General features: G+C 45.6%; 2 protein-coding genes across 2 annotated transcripts; both read right to left on the reverse strand.

The window, feature by feature from the left end:
* Positions 1-253: 253 nt before the first annotated feature.
* On the reverse strand, positions 254-5277 carry actr6 (actin related protein 6). The gene is made up of 11 exons (XM_085358863.1): positions 5101-5277; positions 4262-4379; positions 4114-4182; positions 3910-4033; positions 3607-3742; positions 3474-3530; positions 2249-2347; positions 1988-2066; positions 1661-1832; positions 924-1062; positions 254-787 (listed from the first exon to the last, which is right to left on the reverse strand). The coding sequence occupies exons 1-11, from the start codon at positions 5166-5168 to the stop codon at positions 658-660; spliced, it is 1191 nt and encodes a 396-aa protein (XP_085214989.1). The 5' UTR covers positions 5169-5277; the 3' UTR covers positions 254-657.
* A 2974-nt stretch (positions 5278-8251) lies between these two features.
* LOC146629765 (protein FAM3C-like) lies at positions 8252-17890 on the reverse strand. Its single transcript, XM_085358865.1, has 10 exons — positions 17836-17890; positions 12846-12884; positions 10278-10358; positions 10044-10115; positions 9843-9951; positions 9695-9753; positions 9353-9403; positions 9196-9280; positions 8772-8898; positions 8252-8341 (listed from the first exon to the last, which is right to left on the reverse strand). The coding sequence occupies exons 1-10, from the start codon at positions 17888-17890 to the stop codon at positions 8252-8254; spliced, it is 768 nt and encodes a 255-aa protein (XP_085214991.1).
* Positions 17891-19209: the final 1319 nt, after the last annotated feature.

Here is a 19209-nt window from a genome sequence, read left to right on the forward strand (position 1 = left end):
AAAACTTGGAGTAAAGGAAACACTTTAAACCGCGGGACACCCCAGAGTAAAAACCGAGCACCCGTTTCAATCCAAACCCTCTAAACAATTCAAGATATCAAAAGATATAAAAAAAACCACTCAAAAATGAACACTGGAGTTTTTTTATTATTGTATTTAATAAATGCAAATTAAGATTTACATACAAAGAACACAAACATTAAAAATACTGTAAAAACAAACAAAAACAGTCTTCTGACCACTTACAGTTTATTCATTCAGCGATTATCTGGGACTGCTCACTCCCTTTTATTCCCAAGTTTAAATAAAGAGCTGAAACATCACATTTATGAGCCATGACTTCGACCCTGGGCCTTTGATCTCCCGGCGGCGGGCACACCTCCGTCTCCACTGAGCCAGCAGAGGTGGAGGCAGGCGGCTGCTGCAGGTTCTCGGGGATAAACGTCAGGAACAGCAGCAGTGGTTTGAATGCCCCGAGCACGCCGTCCAAGGAGCATCCAGACCTGCAGGTTTGGGGACCCTCAGTCTCCACCCACCTGTAAACCTGCCCCACCCAGACTCCACACTTTACACACACTGTTGCCGTGGTAGCAGGACACGTGTGAAAGTGGAATAAGTCAAATCATCACTATCGATGTTTCTGCTCAGTTTGAACTCCTAAATGTCGAACTTCTCCTCGCAGATGCAGTGCCCGTTCTCCTCGTAGTCCTCCCGCATCACCACCATCTCGTCATAGTCGGGGTTATGAGCCAGCAGCTTCCCGCCCTCCCAGGCGTAACAGACGGGACTGCGAGACACAAACACAGCGTTAAAGTCTCCGTCATCGGACAGCAGCATCCGCAGGTCAGCTAACCAACCACGTTTACTCATCTCTAACGCCACTTGGTGAAGATTTTGAGGCTGTGAGGATGAGGAGCACTTACTTTGCAGGAAACACGACAGACACGGGCAGGTGGGCGGGGACCAGCGCCCGCAGCTCCGCCTCCAGCCGCTCTCTGAAGCCGGGAAACAGCGTGTTCCCTCCGGTCAGCACGACGTTCCGGTAGAAGTGCGGCTGCATCTCTGAGGACAGATTCACACGTTTACCAAAACGCTGAGCTGCTGTTCCTCACAGCGCCACCCGCAGGCCGTCTTTGAAAGTGTCAGAGTACTTTTTTATTTAACATTCAGTTTTTATTGGTCTGCAGCTTTAAAACAGAAACGAGATGAGTAGTTCATCTACACTTGATTTATTTTGGATTATGAGATTTTACGTTTACACTTTATTTTGATTCTTATTGGACAGCGACAGTGACGACGGACAGGAAGCTGAACGTCTGGTGCTTTTGATTAAATATAATTTTATATGATTACATTACTGTATAGTTAAATTCTTTTATTTATTAGCATTATTATTGAAGTTGTATCTGTCGTGTATGTGACAGGAATGTGGGAAGTGAGCAGGAGCAACATGCAGGCTGGGAATCGAACCGTCGGCTCGCTGCCAAAAGGTCTCCGTGATTAAAGTTACAGGGAAGCCGTCTCCTCGTCTCTGCTGCTATTAACTCAGAAATCAGTGACAGGCTCTGATGGGTTTTCTTCTCTACGCTCACAGAATCAGTTTCATTCATAAATCTGTGTTTCGGTGACCCCGGCACGCCGCCGTGGATCAGCCGCTGACCTTCAGGCAGCGACTCCACCGAGTGGACGATGGCCTCTGGGATTCCCATCTCCTGGATCCCGATGTCGGACGGGTGGAAGAGCATCTCGGGGACGGCGAAGCGCTCGTTGGCCAGCCTCAGGATCTGCTCTCCTGTTTTGTACTTCCCACTGAAGACCATCTCCTCACGGGGCTGGTGAGCAGAAACACCAGAGAGCCATGAATGTGTCATTCACACACACACTGAAGATGCTGCCAAAATGAGGACAAAGCCACGTGACTGGATCGCAGCGACACGTTCTCACTGACAGCGCGTTAACACGAGCTCTCCTGCTGAGGGTCTCTCACCTTGCAGAAGCCTTTCTTAATGGAGCTGAAATCTGGAAGCACGTAATCCCTCATCGCCGTGTTCTCCTCGCCCTTGGCCCTGACAAACCACAGCAGGTGTCCAGCGTTAACCAGCAGCTGCTGTGCATTTACACTCTGACACAGGGACTCACAATCCAGCTGTTAACGTAGGACTAACGTAGGATAAAACACTGAAACCCTGTCACACTGTTTAGAGTCCCAGATCAGGATATGAAGCTCAGGCTAAAGCGTGCTGCTTACTGGGCGATCTCCATGTCCTTGTAGAACTGCTGCGAGACGTAGCACACGTCCTCCTTCACCTGGTTGATCACGTGAGTCTCGTCCATCACATGCAGCTGACTGTAAAAACAAACAGGGATCATTTTACTTTTTATTTAATTCTTTAAATCTGAACGAGTGTGACGAGCTTCCTGTGTTACGGCTGCAGCTGGACCGTCATCAGCTAAGAGTCACCTGAACACTAAACACCTGTTCAGAGGAGGATTGCCGAATCAGAACCGGAGGCAGCGATGGACTCCACGAGGATCACAGAAATACAAGTTACTCAGATCTGTCCCCACTGAGGTCTGGGAGAGACCCAGACTGCCCCCCTCAGATGACAGGAAACTGTTAGGATGTTCAGGAACACCCAGGATCAAGCCTGCTGTGGACTGGAATCTGCTGGAACACCAGTCAGTGTCCCTTCCACAGTGAAGCCAGTCTCACATCTCCAAGGACCAAGAAAGAAGCTCCTGCTCCAAAATCAACGAGCTCAACTGAAATCTGCCCACATGGACGAGCCAAACGGCCTCTGGAGAAAAGTTTGATGGTCAGATGAGACATAGATGGAGCTGATTGGAGGAGCAAAGGTGAGGCTTTCAACCCTGAGAACACTGCAGCTGTGACGCATGGCGGTGGCAGCATCACGCTCTGGGCCGTGGTTCTGGAGTGATGAAGGAGGACGGACTCCAAAATCTGCAATTACACCTCAGATCAGCAGCTGGACACAGGCGGGTGTTCCAGCAGGACAATGACCCCAAACACACATCAGAGCTGGTTTTGGATAAAGCAGCTTAGCATTAAGCTGCAGAACAGAAGAGACGCTACAAGTTCAACCAACCAGCATGAACTCTAGCTTGATGATAACACACACACACACACACACACACACACACACACACAAACACAAACACACACACAAACACAAACACACAAACACACACAAACACAAACACACACACAAACAAACACACACACACACACACAAACACACACACACACAAACACACACACACACACACACACACACACACACACAGTGTGGATCAGAGAAAATTGAAAATAAATTCACACCTGTGTTTTAAAGTCATTAAGGACGTCTGTGTCTGTGTCTGTGTCACAATTATTCCACCCGAGAAAAACAACAGTTCAATAAAAGCCCAGAGTTACTCCGGCCGAGGTGCCGGCGCCACAAAGCACGACTCACCGATAAGAGATGATCTCCTTCAGGTGATTGGTCAGCAGCTTCCCTCCCACGTTGATCCTAAAAGGAAAAACAGGCATCAGGTTGCTGCTGTTGGTGTTATCGCTGCTGCGTCTGCAGGGTCACGTCATCTAACCTGCGGATGCCCTCCTTCATTTTCCTGCTGCGGCAGTAGGGGGCGATGTGGGTGAAGGAGAACCCGGTGTCCACCACCATGCAGCAGAGCTCGGAGGGGTTTGTGTGGAAGTAGTGATGAGCACTAAGAGAGCCGGCTAGAGGAACAAGGTGGGAAATCATTCAAAGAAAGCTTCCCTGATTGCCCGAAATCAGCAGCTCAGTTTTACCGTTTTTTACAGTTTACGAGCGCCACTCTTACTAAAACGAGATGCCAGGCTTTTATTCTGAAAGTAACAGGAAATCTAACAGGATGAGGACTCACCATTGATCCTGAGTGCCGACTGGAACTGGTACTCCTCAAACAGGATCTCGTTCATGGACTCTTGAATGGAGGTGAAGTTGAAGTAGGGCTCGGTGATGACGACGCTCGTGTCTGCAAAATCCACCTGCACCCAGAAAACAGGGTCAGCCTCCACCACAGGAGGAGCTCAGTCAAACACACCACAGCGATGAGGGGTGGAGTCACCTTAAACATCTCCTTTCCAAACAGGTGGTCCCACACCTTCCTCTGGACGTCCCAGTTCACCAGGTAACCCTGAAGACACGAAGAGAAACGGTGGAAATGAGACAGTCTGACGTCAGGCCGAAGCTGCTTCACCCTTACGTGACTTCACCTTCTGGAAGGGGAGGATGTAGAAGAGCCCCGAAGGATCTTTGATCTCGTCCAGCTGGTTTGCAGTGAAGGTTTTTAACCTGGACGTCTTCGAGCGAAACTGGCAGTTTGGGATGACGCTGAGAGGGACAGAGAGAAGGTCCACGTCAGGGCCGCCCATTATTCTACCAACTACATGATTTTTTTATTCTCACACATTTGCTCATTTTTACTCTAATTTTTTAAATGTTTTTATTGCAACTGTTTCCCTTCATAAATTTGACAGTTTGTTTCATTCCACCCACCAACTTTGCAAATGTTCATTGAAACATTTTCATGTTTTTACAAATCTGCTTATCTTGTAAATGTGACCATTTTTTCTCTTAGATATGTACAAATTTATATTTTTCTCAATTCTCTCATGGATTATAGCTTTAGAAACAAAACTGTCCTTATGAAATTCAGTGTGTTGTCTTCGCCATCATGTACAGCTGTATGCAAAAGTTCGAGTAAATTCTTATTGATTTTGTTTTACGTGACGCACACTGGAAAAATAAGCCTCCCCTAAGAGTTAACTTAATAAAAAAAACCCTATTATAAATGTATAACACCCTTAGCTGTTATACATTTATAAGATGACTTTGAGAGTTTATATTTGGTCTATAAAGAAGAAATAAGAAAGCGTTTTAATGAAATACATTTTATTCCTTAAACTGAGAGATTTGAAATAGAATCTGGCGTGAGGGTTTGACTTTTTTTACACAGAGGTTAGGTCGCTTAAAGTCTAAATTATTTTTACGCCTCTTCAGTTTAATTATTATTATTTTAGCCGCAACGTTAGCTATCATGCTAACATCTCACCTGACTTTCTCCTGGCTGTATCCGATCTTCGCCGTGTACGCTCCGTTATCCAAAACTAATGTCGCCATTTCAGAGGCGGAACTGCTCACATTAAATGCATTTATAAACTCAGATTAATCCAGAAATAAACAAAAACAAAACGCATTTCACATTTTCAGCGAGAATCCGCCATTAGAACTTTACGAACTCCTTCGGCCAATCAAGTTTGTCGTCCTCTCGGTTTGTGGCGGATGGACAGCCAATCAGATCTTCACATCTTAGCCTTTACGCTTCTTTGCAGCTCGACCAGCCAATCAGAAAGAATGATTTTGACTGTGCTTTAGAAAAGTGTTCGGGTGGAAACAGTATCTTGCTTTTGTTCCCCCTCCTTTGTTCCGTTAATTTTTAGTCTCTTTTGCCCTTCAGAGTGGAATTAAATGACATTAATCGGAAGTTATAAACAAAATAACCGCCCATATACGACTTTTCCTTTAAACTAAGTGCACTTAGTTAATTATTGTCTTTCAGCATAATGTTGATGTAATTTATTTGAATATTTACATTTCATGCCACTATGGAGGCTTGGGACACACGACACGGGAGCTCCAGTTTTTCACTCCAACTTTATTCACCTCCATACATCAACTGAGCATATCGCGCCCAAACACAACAAGAACCCCTCCTCCAAACTTGGGTGTGAGTGGAACCATGTCAAACCACATTTTTTTAATGTTTCTAAAATCTGCACAATCACAGAGAAAAATCTTTTTCTTCTTCTTTTGCTTTCAGCTGCTCCCTTTAGTTTTCTCAGAGGACCATCTCCTCCTGTTCCAGCATCCTCCTCCGTCACTCTGACCTTCTGCATGTCCTCCGTCACTATATCCATGAACCTTCTCTGAGGTCTTTCTCTTTTCCTCCTGCCTGCCAGCTCGATCGTCATCATTCTGTCTAATACAGGGGTTTCAAAGTCACAGCCCGTATACTGACATGAAGAAACATAATGCAGTTTGGTTTTTTTGTTAGGGAGGATTTGTTTGTTGTTGAGTGAAATGTTAAAATGAGTTTTTTAAAAAGCCAAAAATGATTGAATATGAAGGCAAAATGAGCAGAGAGCACGAACATGCTGTTAGTTCAGTGACAGAGTCTCAAACTCATGTGTTTATTTGGTGGTTCAACAAAAGGCTTCAGTTAGTTAAGAGTGAGGAAAAATAAATCTGAATTCACGTTTGCAGTTTTGTCTTATACAATATTTGAAATTTAAACAAAACATTTTAGAAAATATTTCTGGTTTTCTTGTTTTGTACTACTTGCACACTAAAGTGGCCGTCCAATGAGACGACAGCAGCCCACAGCTCATTTCACTTTGACACCCCTGCTCTAATATCCCCATCCTGTGCAGCCTTCCTCAGCTCTCCTCGGATGGTTGACCCGAGATATTTAAACTCTTCTGCTCCTTTCATGTTAACCCCTCCCCCCGTCTCTTTCTCATTCACACACACGTCTTTCATTCCTCTTCTCTTCAGAGCACGCCTCCACCCACACAGGCTCTCCTACGCCTGCCTGACCTCACCCGTCTCAAACAGGAGGGGGCTCAGAGCTTCAACCCATCTGTCCTGCACCACCCTTCCATACCTCCAATATAAACACAGTTCCTCTCTTGGGACGTTTTTGAAAAATTTGAAATCTCACTGAAACACACCCGAGCTGTTCACATATGTCTTTCACCCTTTGCCCACAGAGGTTAAACAAAGGATGGCGATCACACTGAACCGTCAACTTTTCACACTCCAACTGTCATGCAAACATAAAACACAACTGAAGCATAAATCACGTCTGCAGGTGCGTCGAGCCGGCAGGTAGGCGGGCACTGCCTCGCTGCTTTATGCTCCTGAATATTTAAACCATCACCTGGAGTGGATCTTTATTCTGTGCAGTAATAAAATGATTTCCTCCATTATTTCATGCAGAAAAGACAAACTGGGGACAAACAGCTTCTTCAGACTGTTAACAAACACCACACACGTTTATTGTGTTTGCATCCATAATTCTGTTGTACGCACAAAGTGCTATTCTATGGTTTCCCGAAATGAAACAAAGCAGAAAATGAGGTGCTTGATCCTGATGCTTTTTCTCCTGCTTCCATCCTCAAAATGAAACCTGTCGTCCACGTGTGAGGACAGGACGCTCTGATGACTGTGCTCAGCTTCACTCACCTTTTTACAGGTTGCTGCCGTCATGTTTGTCCCCGAGTCACATTTACTCACAAAGAGAAACAATGAACAATGAGTCTGCTGCTGCAGGATGTGACTCAAGGAAGTGTCAAATTCTCTGTTTGCCGAGGCAGCAGCGTGAAAGAGTCTGAGTTTGTTCTTCAGTTCAAGTCAACTTTATTCATATAGTACAAACCCACAGCAGCGGCCTCAAACACATTTTATTGTGCAGTAAAGATCTTACAATAAAACAGAAACCCAACAATCAGACAGCGCCCTGTAAGCAAGCACTTGGTGACAGAAGGAAGGAAAAACTCCCTTTAAACAGGAAGAAGCTTCAGGCAGAACCAGGTAACCTTCATCTAGCCTCAAAATCGTTGTCTTCCTCCGGAGTCAAAGCATCAGCATCTTCTTCATTCGGCTTCCTTTCATTTTTAATGTAAACAAACCAACAACCACACGTGCAGACACACAGCCCGGCAACTAATTCACTTTGTAATAACCTTAAACTCAAGAAAGGACACAATAAAAATATGCACATTCAAAAAAGTCCAGAAACATCCCCAGACCTGTGTGTGATCCTGGCTGGTTGATGTCATCGTCTCTGTCAGAGTCTGTCATTCTTAAGAAATCAAAGCAACACTTAAAACATTAACGAAGAAACAAACTGGAAGGTGCGGCCGAGCTGCTCTGGGAGGACTCGAAGATAAAACCTGGAGACTCTGGTTCCGGTGATGGTGCCTGCAGCGCTTCAGGAGAGGCTGGATGTCAGAAACCTTCAGGAGGTCTTACTGCACAGCTCACCTGGCTTCAGACAGCAGACGGAGACAGAGTCCAGCTTCCCTGAAAGCCTCACGCAGACAAGACACAGAGCAGGTGGGTTCACCTGGATTTGGTTTGCACGACTTGCTGGTCCCAGATCAGTCTCCAAATCACCGGCCGTGCGTCCGCCACCTCGCCCGTCACTCCAGGTATTTGGGGACGCAGCCCTCCAGCCCGATCATCTCGGGCCAGCCGTCGTATTTGTTGGTTGCCGAGTCGCTCTTCATGTGCTGGAAGAGAGAGAGCGAGGAGGTGAAGAGGGCGGTCTCTGACATGCTGAGCAAGGTTAGAGGCGGCACGGCGCTCTCCTCGGCTTCTACAGAGCCTTTCACGTCTGACACGTGTGCTCAGGCTGAGCCTGGTTTGTCTCGTTGTTGCTGCTATAGAGCACATCTCCTCCTAAAGGCTGGCTAAGAGCTCAGACACTTTAACAAAAAAAGAAGAAGTGGAGATCAGTTCAGGATGGTTGTGATTGGTCAGGACTCAGCCAGCATTTGGGCCACCCCTCCACTATCAGGGGAAACCTGATACCTGCTCCCTCAGGGATCACACCTGCGTCAGGACCCTGATCCCACGTGAGCATTTAATGCTTTACATGCACGAGTGCACACATTTCCACGATGAAGCCAGAGCAGGCTCGATGCCTTCAGACTAATCTACCTTCTCAAAGGTGCTCTTCCCCGTTACTCCTTTGCCACCAATAAACACCCAGTTGTCCCTGTATCCCAGCGAGTGGATGTGGGAGCTTCCCAGTTCAGCAATCAGATTCTTGAGCTCGTCGTTTAACCTGCAGAAACACACAGAGGGTGGAGCAGTGCGTTAACAGCTTCAACACGGGTGGAGGCAGCGCCTTTCACCTCAATATGAAGACAACACAGAGACTGAGCTGACAGCTGAGACAAAGCCTCAGAAACACAAACTCCACCCCTGCCTGGAAAAGCTCTGTCCCGTTTTATAAAACAGACGAACACGGAACAAGATGCAGCATCCGCGCTGCATTTGGTCCTCGATTACTGTGCAAGAACAAGAACCCAGAGGAGAGTCCGAGCTCCCGTCAGGAGCGATCAGAGGAGGAGACTCTTACTTTGTTGAGGGTTCGTCGTAGGACGCCATTATAACGATGGAGCCCGTCTCGATGCTCTTCAGTAGCTCAATGAACGGTTTCACATCTGCAACACAAACATGATAAAAGCTCCGCCTCCAACCACTGACACGAGTCGGCTCGGGTCGTCTTCACTCACCTCCGCTGTACGTGTCATAGTGATCCGTCTTCAGGACTTCTCCCGTTTTACCTGCCAGAGAAAAACGAAGGTATCACCTCACACGGGATCACAGCAGAACACCAGGAGAGAAGCTCCGCCCATTCATTTGATGATTGAATGCGTTTCCAAAGAAAATCTTAAGACTAATTCTTAAAAAAGTAAAGGTTTAGAAATAAGAATAAAGCAGTGAAAAGAGAAAAACGAAACACCAGAAACCGAAAGAAAAGGAGCCGTCTCGATCAATCAGCAGCTGTGGGAGCGGTGAGGCTGCACTGTGCACAAAGCGCCAGATGAAGCCCTTTGCACAGGAAGCACACTCACCGTTTAGGATAACGATGTTTATTCCTCCTCCAGCGTTGTTCAGCGCAGTTCCCAGAACCCTGAGGAGAGGCACAGTCTGCACGTTAGCACAAAGAAAGGTCTGACAGGACGCCAGAGAGACGCGCTGAGGAAAGGAGGCGGCGCCTACAGTTTGTTTTGGACGCAGATGGCCGCGGGGACGACGTTGGCGGCTCCGCTGTGGATGTAGAAACTGATCTCATGTGCAGGACACTCTCTTGGAGTACCACATACACCAGCTGAAGGGAGGACAGAAAAAGACTCATTATTATCCTCCACCTCCTCCTCTGGGTCAGCTGACGCCCCCCAATCAGCTCGAGTGACCTCTGACCTGAACGCTTGCTGGATATTTTGGCTTCGCGAGGGAAGAAATTGATGAGCTTGGGTAATTTATGCCAACCACCTGCGAGGACAGAAACAAAACGACACTCATTAGATTTACAGAAACAGGTTTTTCTTCGCTTTAATACGAATCTGAAACATCCGGCCTGAGAGCGCAGCTGAAGGTGCGACCGTCCTCGGCGCTACAGTCAGTAGATCCGTGTCGTGCTTCATGCACTCTCACCTTCAGACGAGACGTTGGACTGCTGCAGGTAGACGACGACAACGATCACACACGCGACCGCCATCAGCCACAGCACGACGCCTGAGGGAGGCACACAGTGTCGTTAGCACGCTGTGTGAGGCGGTCGCACAGCTGCAGGACAGTTTCACGCATCACAGGCATGAGAAACACGTCTGACATCCTCACACACTCGCTTTTACCTTTAACGTTTCTCTTTGTCAAACCATTTGGATTGTTTTGGAAAATGTTTCCAGTTTTTTTTAGAAGTAAATAAAATCAACAACCAAACCATGAAAGTCAATAAATGATAAGAACGACTTCAAATAAATGGAAAGAAGGCAAACCGGTGACTGCGGCTGGTTTATTACAGCCACGGGAAACATGAATGTTTCAGTTTTAAATGTTTAAATCACATTAAAGTGAGCCGGACACAGGCCCACGCGCTTTGTTGTGAATTATTGCTTTGTAAATTAAACGCAATCAAATATTTGCTCAGATTATCTTGGTTAAGATGTTCGTCGTCTGCATTTCTTTGTGCGCAGGTGAGCTGCCCTGCACACACAAAGGTGAGCTGAACACCGGTGTTCTTTCTCACAGATGTGCTCTCACTACAGGAAACATCTGCCTGCTGTGCTGAAGAGCGATCACCCGAAGTCAACTGTGGCTAAAACAGAGCTTTGTTTAAGGGTGGTGCCCCTGAAATATTAGGAAACATAGCAGCCGCACACGTGTGAAAGCCCGTCAACCTGAAGTCTGCCTGAAGCTCGTTTCTGCCAATGAAAGATAAAAACTGTTTCTGCCCTACACGCAGCCTTTAGGTGATGATCTTACAAGTTTCAGAAGCTGACATGTCGGACAATATTCGGCTGTTAAGTCGAATTTCCGGTGATTATCTCAAATTTGCCGTCTGCAATCTACTGACAGCTCGAGGCGAGATTTTACACACTAAACATTTAACATTTTGGCTTCTCTCAAAATTTGACGTTGAGGCAGAAACGAGCTTCCGTGCAGTGGGAGGAACATCAGTATGGAGGAAGACTCAGACAAACAGGAAGAAGATAAAGGCTGTATCCCAATCCAGGGTCTGCAGCCTTAAAGGCCGCATTTTAAGGCCGATTACGTCACCGCGACGCCACGAAGGCTGTCCCAATTCAAAGGCTGCTCGAAATGCGGCCCTCAAATGAGTCCTTCATTTCCCTGAATTTTAAGGATGTGGCGGTGTAGACTTCATGGCCCAATATATCCCAGAACATGTCTGTGAAGGTTCTCAGTCATCCAGGTCATCGTAGTCAAAGGAGCTTGCAAAGGAAAGCGTCTGGACTTCTTTAAGTTGCTTGAAGACGTTTCACCTCTCATCCGAGAAGCTTCTTCAGTTCTAAGGTCAAATGGTGGAGAGTCCCAGATATAAACCTAGTGGGAGTTTCCCCCCACAGAGGGACAAAAGGACCCCTGATGATCCTCTAATCGCCTGAGCCAAGGTGTGAAACTGGGTGTGGGTCCCAATCAGCCAGAGTTTCAGGTGAGTTCATTGTGAAACCTGGCCCCACCTTATCATGTGAATTCCTGAGGTCAGATGGCCCAGGATGTGAGTGGGCGTTAAGGCGTCTGGGAAGGGATCTCAAAACTGGATTATAGATGGCAGAGAGTTGGTGTCGTAAACCCCGCCTCTTTTCAAAGATGGTCGCTCACAGTGGACATAGATGCTTCTTTCACTCCTCTTTCAAACCATCTGTCCTCTCTGTCCAACATGTGAACATTGGCATCCTCGAAAGAGTGACCTTTGACCTTTAGATGCAGATGGACAGTCCTTTTGTCCCTCTGTGGGGGGAAACTCCCACTAGGTTTATATCTGGGACTCTCCACCATTTGACCTTAGAACTGAAGAAGCTTCTCGGATGAGAGGTGAAACGTCTTCAAGCAACTTAAAGAAGTCCAGACGCTTTTCTTTCCAAGCTCCTTTGACAATATCCCAGAATGCATAGCGGGGCAGTGGGTGTGGATAATTTTGCCGAAAAAAAACGGCGGATGAGGGGCGGCCGAAGAGTAAACTTTAAGTACTGAATATGACGTCACTTATTTATGTGGAAATTTTTACTAACGAAGAACATTAAACATTACTGTTGGCCACATGTCAGCAAAGTTATGTGACATTAGTGACGTTTGCACTAACTTGGTTTTAAAGCCTTTACTTTAAAATATACGTCGTCCAATAGCTGAGCTTAATCTCACAGAGAATGATCAAAGCTCATGTAGAAACGAACAAATGAACAAAAGATTTTCTCCTTCATCTCTGTCAAACACAGCTGTATGACACGTTTCCAGCTGTTAGTATCATGGTTGCTAGGCAACCTGGGCAGCGCAACGGAGGCTAGACCGCCCATTTCACAAGCCTCGCACTTCCGGCCTTAGCGGTCTTTGAGTACGCGGCCCTGGTGGACCGTTAAGGCCGCAGACCCTGAATTGGGACACAGCCAAAGAGTGAAGGACGAAGCAAATCAACGAGGAGCGTCAGAAGCGCGCGCGCGCACAGACACACGCGCGCGCAGGTGAAGACAGAAAGAAACTTACTTCCCCGGCGGGCCGCGCGCTTCATCGTGCTTCGTTTCCCTGTTTGAGACAAACGGGAGGAAACTTCAGGACATGCTCGTGTTCACATCCCAGCTGTGATGTTCCTGTGGGACTAAAGCTGTGGATGCGTCTCGCACACCCACCGGGACACGCCGAGCGCTCGCAAGTGTGCTGCCCGTCCGTCTTTACTTACACAGTAAATAAGCTCACTAAAGTCTGTGGAGCAACGAGCTTCTGTTTTCAAACCACCTTCATAACCGATCCGTGTAAAATCTGTCCGCGGACCTGCTGTGACTCTCAGAAATACATTTTAATGTCTGTTGTGCCAAAAACTGATTTCCAATGTTTGTGTATTTTTTATGTGTAATATCTTTACGTATGTTCGTAAATAGACTTCGGTGAACAGGGTTTACAAAGGGGTTATATAGAGAATTAAAACAATATCTGTTTTTCAAGTATCTTTACAACTCTCTGCTATTGTACTTACATTATAACCAATCCGGTCCTTTATCCCCACTTAAAATATTTTTACAGAAATATTGTAATATTTGCTGCCATTTCTGCTGTCCTCTTGGCCAACTTACTCTTACAAAAGACATTTTTAATGTTAATGAGATTTTTTTTAACTGTTTAAATAAAGGTTATATAAAAGTCACTGCCAAAAACTGATTGCGGCTTCTACCTTGTTACACGAATGTTGTTTGTGGCTCAAGATGACTTTATGTCATCCATGAGGGATGCATTTGACATATGTTTCACATATTATAGCCCAACAAGTTACTTATAGCAGTTTAAATACGAGCAATCAGTTTTTGGCAAATACCGGAAATCAGTTTTTGGCAGACAATCACTTTTTGGCACAACAATGTCAGCCAGACTTCAACAGGACAAATAAAGGATCTATAAAGTCACGGCCTACTTTGGCCTACTACTTTGAGACAGGAATGCTGTTTATCGAGATGATGTCATTCTCAAGAGGAAGCATTCAGCCTATGTTTGAAATGTTTCGAGCTTCGCAGCAGTTTAAATGCTGGAAATCACAACGCCGGTTGATCTAAACGCCAGTAGATCTGGAACACCGGCCCGAGACTCCGCACCTGAGCGCGCTCCACAGAAACTGCAAACACCTGAGCAGAGCTGTCAACCCTTCAGTCAAAGACTTCATGAATGTTTGGAAACTTGCTAAAGCTAAACTTACTTGCCGGGTACACCTGCACGGGTGCTGCTAAGCTCCGTAAAGATGCGCTTTCTTCAAATTTTCAGCCGAGGAAAAGAAACCAAACCACACCGCACGTTACTTGTGTGACACCCGCGCAGGTACAGCAGCTCTCGCACCTTTTTCTCTCCGTGAAAAAACCGCGCAACTCATTCCTGTCTTTAAACCCCAGGTTTGTATCCCTCCGCCCACCCGTGGAGTTCCAGTCAAGTCAAACCTGAGACTGTATCAGGGGCGGATCTAGAAGGGTGGCAAGGGGTGGCAAGTGCCACCCTAAAATGATCCCTTGCCACCCCAGTTTTGCATATGACAGTGTTGTTTATTAAAGTAAGACAGCATTAACAGTTTGAGCGTAGTTACAGTCAGCAGTGAATATAAATGCTAAAACTGAATATATTGCATAGTGTCCCCCCCCTGCACCAGTAACAAATGGTTCAGCCCATAGCAGGACGGCTTTTTTCTTGTTTTCAGCAGCAAGCGATGCTCATGATCGTGCCAGAGCACATTTTGAACAACACCATGGGAATTTTGGATTTTACACAGGTGGGTGGATGTTACACTGTGGAAATGGAAGGAAGGTGAGTGTTATTAACCCTCTGTGGTCCACGGACACGCTGCACCTCCAGATCACATGACTGATGTAAGCTGACACAGCAACAAGCTGCAGCCACGCTGAGTCTCTGTTTCAGCCACATTGAAAGTTCGGACTTCAAAGTTTTTAAATTTTAATTACAGGCCAGTAAATCCAGAGTTATGATCATATATATATCAGCCACGCTTCGTTCTAAATACTGTCGTCACGTGTGTGTTTTAAGCGTTTTGTAAGGACAGCACGAAAACAGGAAAGAAAGGAAAAAAGCCACCTCTTTCTTATTGGTGGAAAAATGCACCATGTCGACCAGTGTTGGTCAAGTTACTTGAAAAAAGTAATCAGTAACTAATTACTGATTACTCCCCCAAAAAAGTAATCCCGTTACTTTACTGATTACTTATTTTCAAAAGTAATTAATTACTTAGTTACTTAGTTACTTTTTAAAAACACGATTTACAACCTGAATAGGTGATAAAGTGATAGATCTTTCAGCCCAATTCTACTTTTTCTACATAATCCATCATACAAAATGTAATCAAATGGAAAAGTCTCTTTTTTTAACTTGTTTTATCAGTTTTAATCTTTTAACTTTATGCATCAAGCAAAACATTTAATTATATGCAACATTCTCTGACTTGAATAAATTAGTTTAACATTTAAACCTATTTTCTACACATTCCAGCACATAAAATAAAATATTTTTTGTGTTTTCACTCACTCTTTCAAACAGATGCAAGTAAAACACAGCAGAAAATAAATAAAGTCAAAGACTCAGCGGTCCTTTTGCTCTATTTTCACCTGTAAAGCAGGAGCAGGGTAGGCGGAGGTTTACCCTGGTGCAGGTGTGCCGCGGTCAGTTGAAGAATCCGCGCGAGTGTCTCTGTGAGTTTCCCATTACGTCGTAGCTACTCGGTGCTTGTTGGAAGTTTAGGGGTTTTTTTCGCTGTAAAAAGAAGTTTTCTTCCCACGCACAGCGGACACTAATGTTTTTGTCACTTTTTATGGAATCAAACTCAAAGTAAGGTCAGTACTTCCACGCTTTAAACGCTGCACGCTCACACTCTCTCCCGCACTCGATATATGATCCATTGTTGATCTGCACACAGCTGCTGTCACCAACGTTGCACTTGCTTACATCACTGTCATGAGACATTCTCGCAAAAAAAATCACGGTTTTAGTAACGCAGTAACGCAGCGTTCCTACGGGAAAGTAACGGTAATCTAATTACCGATTTTGCAATAGTAATCCCTTACTTTACTCGTTACTTGAAAAAAGTAATCAGATTACAGTAACGCGTTACAAGTAACGCGTTACTGCCCATCTCTGATGTCGACCAATTAAAAAAAAGTCAACATGTGGGATTTGGTTGTTTAGGAAGAGGGAAAAGTTTGGGGAGTGACGGTAACAGGGCGAGCGAGACAGAGCGAGAGAGAGAGTTTAGATGTGGCAGATTTGTGACGTTTAGTGTGTTGTGTAGTCGTTCTGTTGTGTAGTCGTTTTGTTTAGTGTGTCAGTGAGGGCGCTAATGACTGTCAGAGGCACATTTGCAACGTAAACACTGTCACTAAGTAGAAAACCAGCGGAGTGATACACCTGCTGTTGTCGGGCCTGCAGGTTTGTCCCTGTGCTCTTCTGTCTTTTGGTGGACAAACTTGTTTTTACTGGCACACATCATTTGTGGGGCATCTTATTGCCACACCTGATTGTTCTCTCATTTTAGTTTTAGTAATATTTTTAAATGGTTGTAGAAAATGAAACAAACGGTGTATTGGCTGCATTTTTAGATAAATAGTTGTTTATGTTTATAAAATGTATGTTTTATATTTGCATTTCAAGTTATAAACATTTACCCAACATGTCTGTGTTGGACATAAACAACGTAAACTCAAAGGAGTCACACATCGCCGGTTGTATTTCAGACCTCAGTGGGTTCATCCAACAAATCATGAAAAATGAGGTTTACATGTTTGTTCATGACGGTGCAGATTTCTGACATTTTGTGTAATTTAAGCTGCAACAATGTGACTGTTTTCTAACAAAAACAGTGAAACTTAAGTTAGACTTGTGTTTGTAAATGAAGCGCCCCATGTTGTGTAGCTTACTGGAGTTTATACTTATTGGGCTACATATTTATTTATCATACAGGCTATACAGTACATAGCATCAAAACTCACATGTTTTATGTAACTAAAGTGTGTAATCATGTGGGTACAGACAATAATTAAGTTATCGACTATATTTATATGAAAAACGTGCATACTTACTGCATTTGAATCATGTAACCACATGTAACCATGAGTGTTTGAAAGAAAAAGGCTTTGATTTTGCCACCATAAGAAAATTTCTCTAGATCCGCCCCTGGGCTGTATATAAAAGATGGACGTCAACCGTGGGTTTGATGCCAGGAGGAGAGCTCCGTCAGTTTCAGGGACCTCGTTCAGTCAAATATGTGAAACGTATGTGTGGAACCCAGCAGCTCCACGCTGACGCGGCGTAAAGGTGAGGGGCGTCACACCTGGCTGTTACAGCCCATCTGTTTTTACCGTCGGCCTCAATTTCAGCATAAACTGCGTAACAGTGAAGCGTCTGAAACACGACTTATAATCCAAACCTGCAGGTTCCTGCTTCCTGTCCTCACACAGTAAAAACAACACTTTTTAATCAATGCTGATCTTTATTTCCTCCAGGAGACAAACGGCAAACAAAAGGCATGTTTTACGTTTTCTATAGAAAACCTGACAGTGCCACAGAGGTCACATGACCTGCAGCCTCTTTAACACTGAAAAGCTGGAGACAGAAATGTGCTTCAACGTTAGTGTGGTCGTCAGGCGGCGACTTACATTTGAGAACATCCCCGACATCAAACCCTCGATGCGCTTCAGTTTCACTTTTCAAACACGATTCAAGTCGTTATTGTTCCTACTTCAGCAAGTTCACACAAAACGACAGAGAAAAGAGCAAAACATGAACAGAGTTTTTAAAACAATCAGAACAGCTCCGCCCCCCTCAAGCGAGGACGCTAGACTCATCAAGATAACGTCACGGTTAGTAGAAACACACGAAACACCTGCAGGCCGACAAAAGTCCTCTCATCATTAGAATGGACCTGCCTCTCTATTATTATTAACGGTAAGTTGAATGGCCTGGTTATGTAAATGACCGTGTCATGTGACAGACTGACCTCTCACCGAGCAGCAGACGCTTCCTCGTCCTGTCACACAGATGTAAACACACATTTGGTTCCTCGTCAATAACAAGTTAAGAGGCTTAAACGGCCGGCCGAATAAATCTGTGTAGATGACAGCAGCGCAGACTCAGCAGGTCGGGGTTACTCCACACACACACACACGCGCACGCACACACACACGCGCACACACGCGCACGCACACACACACACGCGCGCACACACACGCGCGCACACACACACGCACGCACGCACGCACACACACACGCACACACACACGCACACACACACTGGTAGTTTACTGGCTACACTGGTGTAAAACCTCCCGTGTCCACTAACCCGTCGGCACGGTCATCGTTGACCGCAGCTGTACTTATTATTTTGGCTGCTGTAACAGGAATCCAGCTTCTGATTGGTTAATTTCTGGAAGCCTGCTGAGGGCCCTGTTACGCGCCCTCTTATTTGTAACACCTGGCTTCATTTAAACAGGACATACTCGCCAAACCCGTTTTACTCACAAAGGCTTCAGTCGGCGCACGCCATGACCACAGACCTGCAGCAGCTTCGATGGCGTCTGGTGCTCGCATCTGTTTTTCATATGGAAACGACGTCCTCGGGGCAGGAAGTCGCCGTCAGGATTTAAATAAAATCAAGGCACCAACTTTACTGTCCTCTAAGTGATGAACGCCGGCGTAACGCCATGTAATCATGCAATTCAGAGTAATCTGATTACAATTTACATTTGTGTTTTTCCCATGATGAGAATCTTTAAATATTTGTGTGCAGGCTCAGCGGTAAGTGTAGGACATGTGCAAGCGAAAAACCAAAGCAGAAAAGAGGCTGTAGGTGCAAAGATAGGATTGGTGTTTATTAGGGGTGCAACGATATTCGTATCGATATTGAACCGTTCGATACAGTGCTTTCGGTTCGGTACGCATATGTATCGAACAATACAACATTTGTAATTTATTTTATCAATTTTCCTTCTGACGATGCTGTCTGTGTTGAGCGCTCAGTGGATCTGTGTTCGACTACTCCGCCTAGGCTGCACTGTCCAGCGCAGATCCACTGAGCGCTCAACACAGACAGCATAGTCAGAAGGAAGAGCGCAGGGCAAGCTAGCGAGACAGAAGTTAAGCTCTCCTTGCAACATGGACCTCCCCCACCCTCATTCAGATCTGGCGTTTGGAATTATTTTGGTTTTCATGTGACGTATGACCCTGAAGGTAAGCGAGTCATGGACTAAAGTAAAACAGTATGTTGGATGTGCCATGCAATGGTCAATTACATGGGTGGGAACTAGTGTGTTAGCGCAGTTAGCTCGTTAACGTGTTGGCCGTCTAGCCCCATGCACGGAGCGATCGGCGGTAG

The sequence above is a fragment of the Diplotaxodon limnothrissa genome, linkage group LG7 (genome assembly GCF_057381915.1).
Source record: "Diplotaxodon limnothrissa isolate DT_005_m linkage group LG7, D_limnothrissa_male_GT1.1, whole genome shotgun sequence".
NCBI classification, from domain to species: Eukaryota; Metazoa; Chordata; class Actinopteri; order Cichliformes; family Cichlidae; genus Diplotaxodon; species Diplotaxodon limnothrissa.

Coding starts and splice junctions, on each gene's coding strand:
- actr6 (XM_085358863.1), bottom strand. CDS start 5,168: ATGGCGACATTAGTTTTGGATAACGGAGCGTACACGGCGAAGATCGGA. Junction 4,034..4,113: donor TTGGAAAGGAGATGTTTAAG/GTGACTCCACCC, acceptor TTCTGGGTGCAG/GTGGATTTTGCAGACACGAG. Junction 3,743..3,909: donor GTCGGCACTCAGGATCAATG/GTGAGTCCTCAT, acceptor TTGTTCCTCTAG/CCGGCTCTCTTAGTGCTCAT.
- LOC146629765 (XM_085358865.1), bottom strand. CDS start 17,890: ATGTGTGTTTACATCTGTGTGACAGGACGAGGAAGCGTCTGCTGCTCG. Junction 9,404..9,694: donor AAACATCGTTATCCTAAACG/GTGAGTGTGCTT, acceptor TTTCTCTGGCAG/GTAAAACGGGAGAAGTCCTG. Junction 9,281..9,352: donor CTATGACACGTACAGCGGAG/GTGAGTGAAGAC, acceptor TTTGTGTTGCAG/ATGTGAAACCGTTCATTGAG.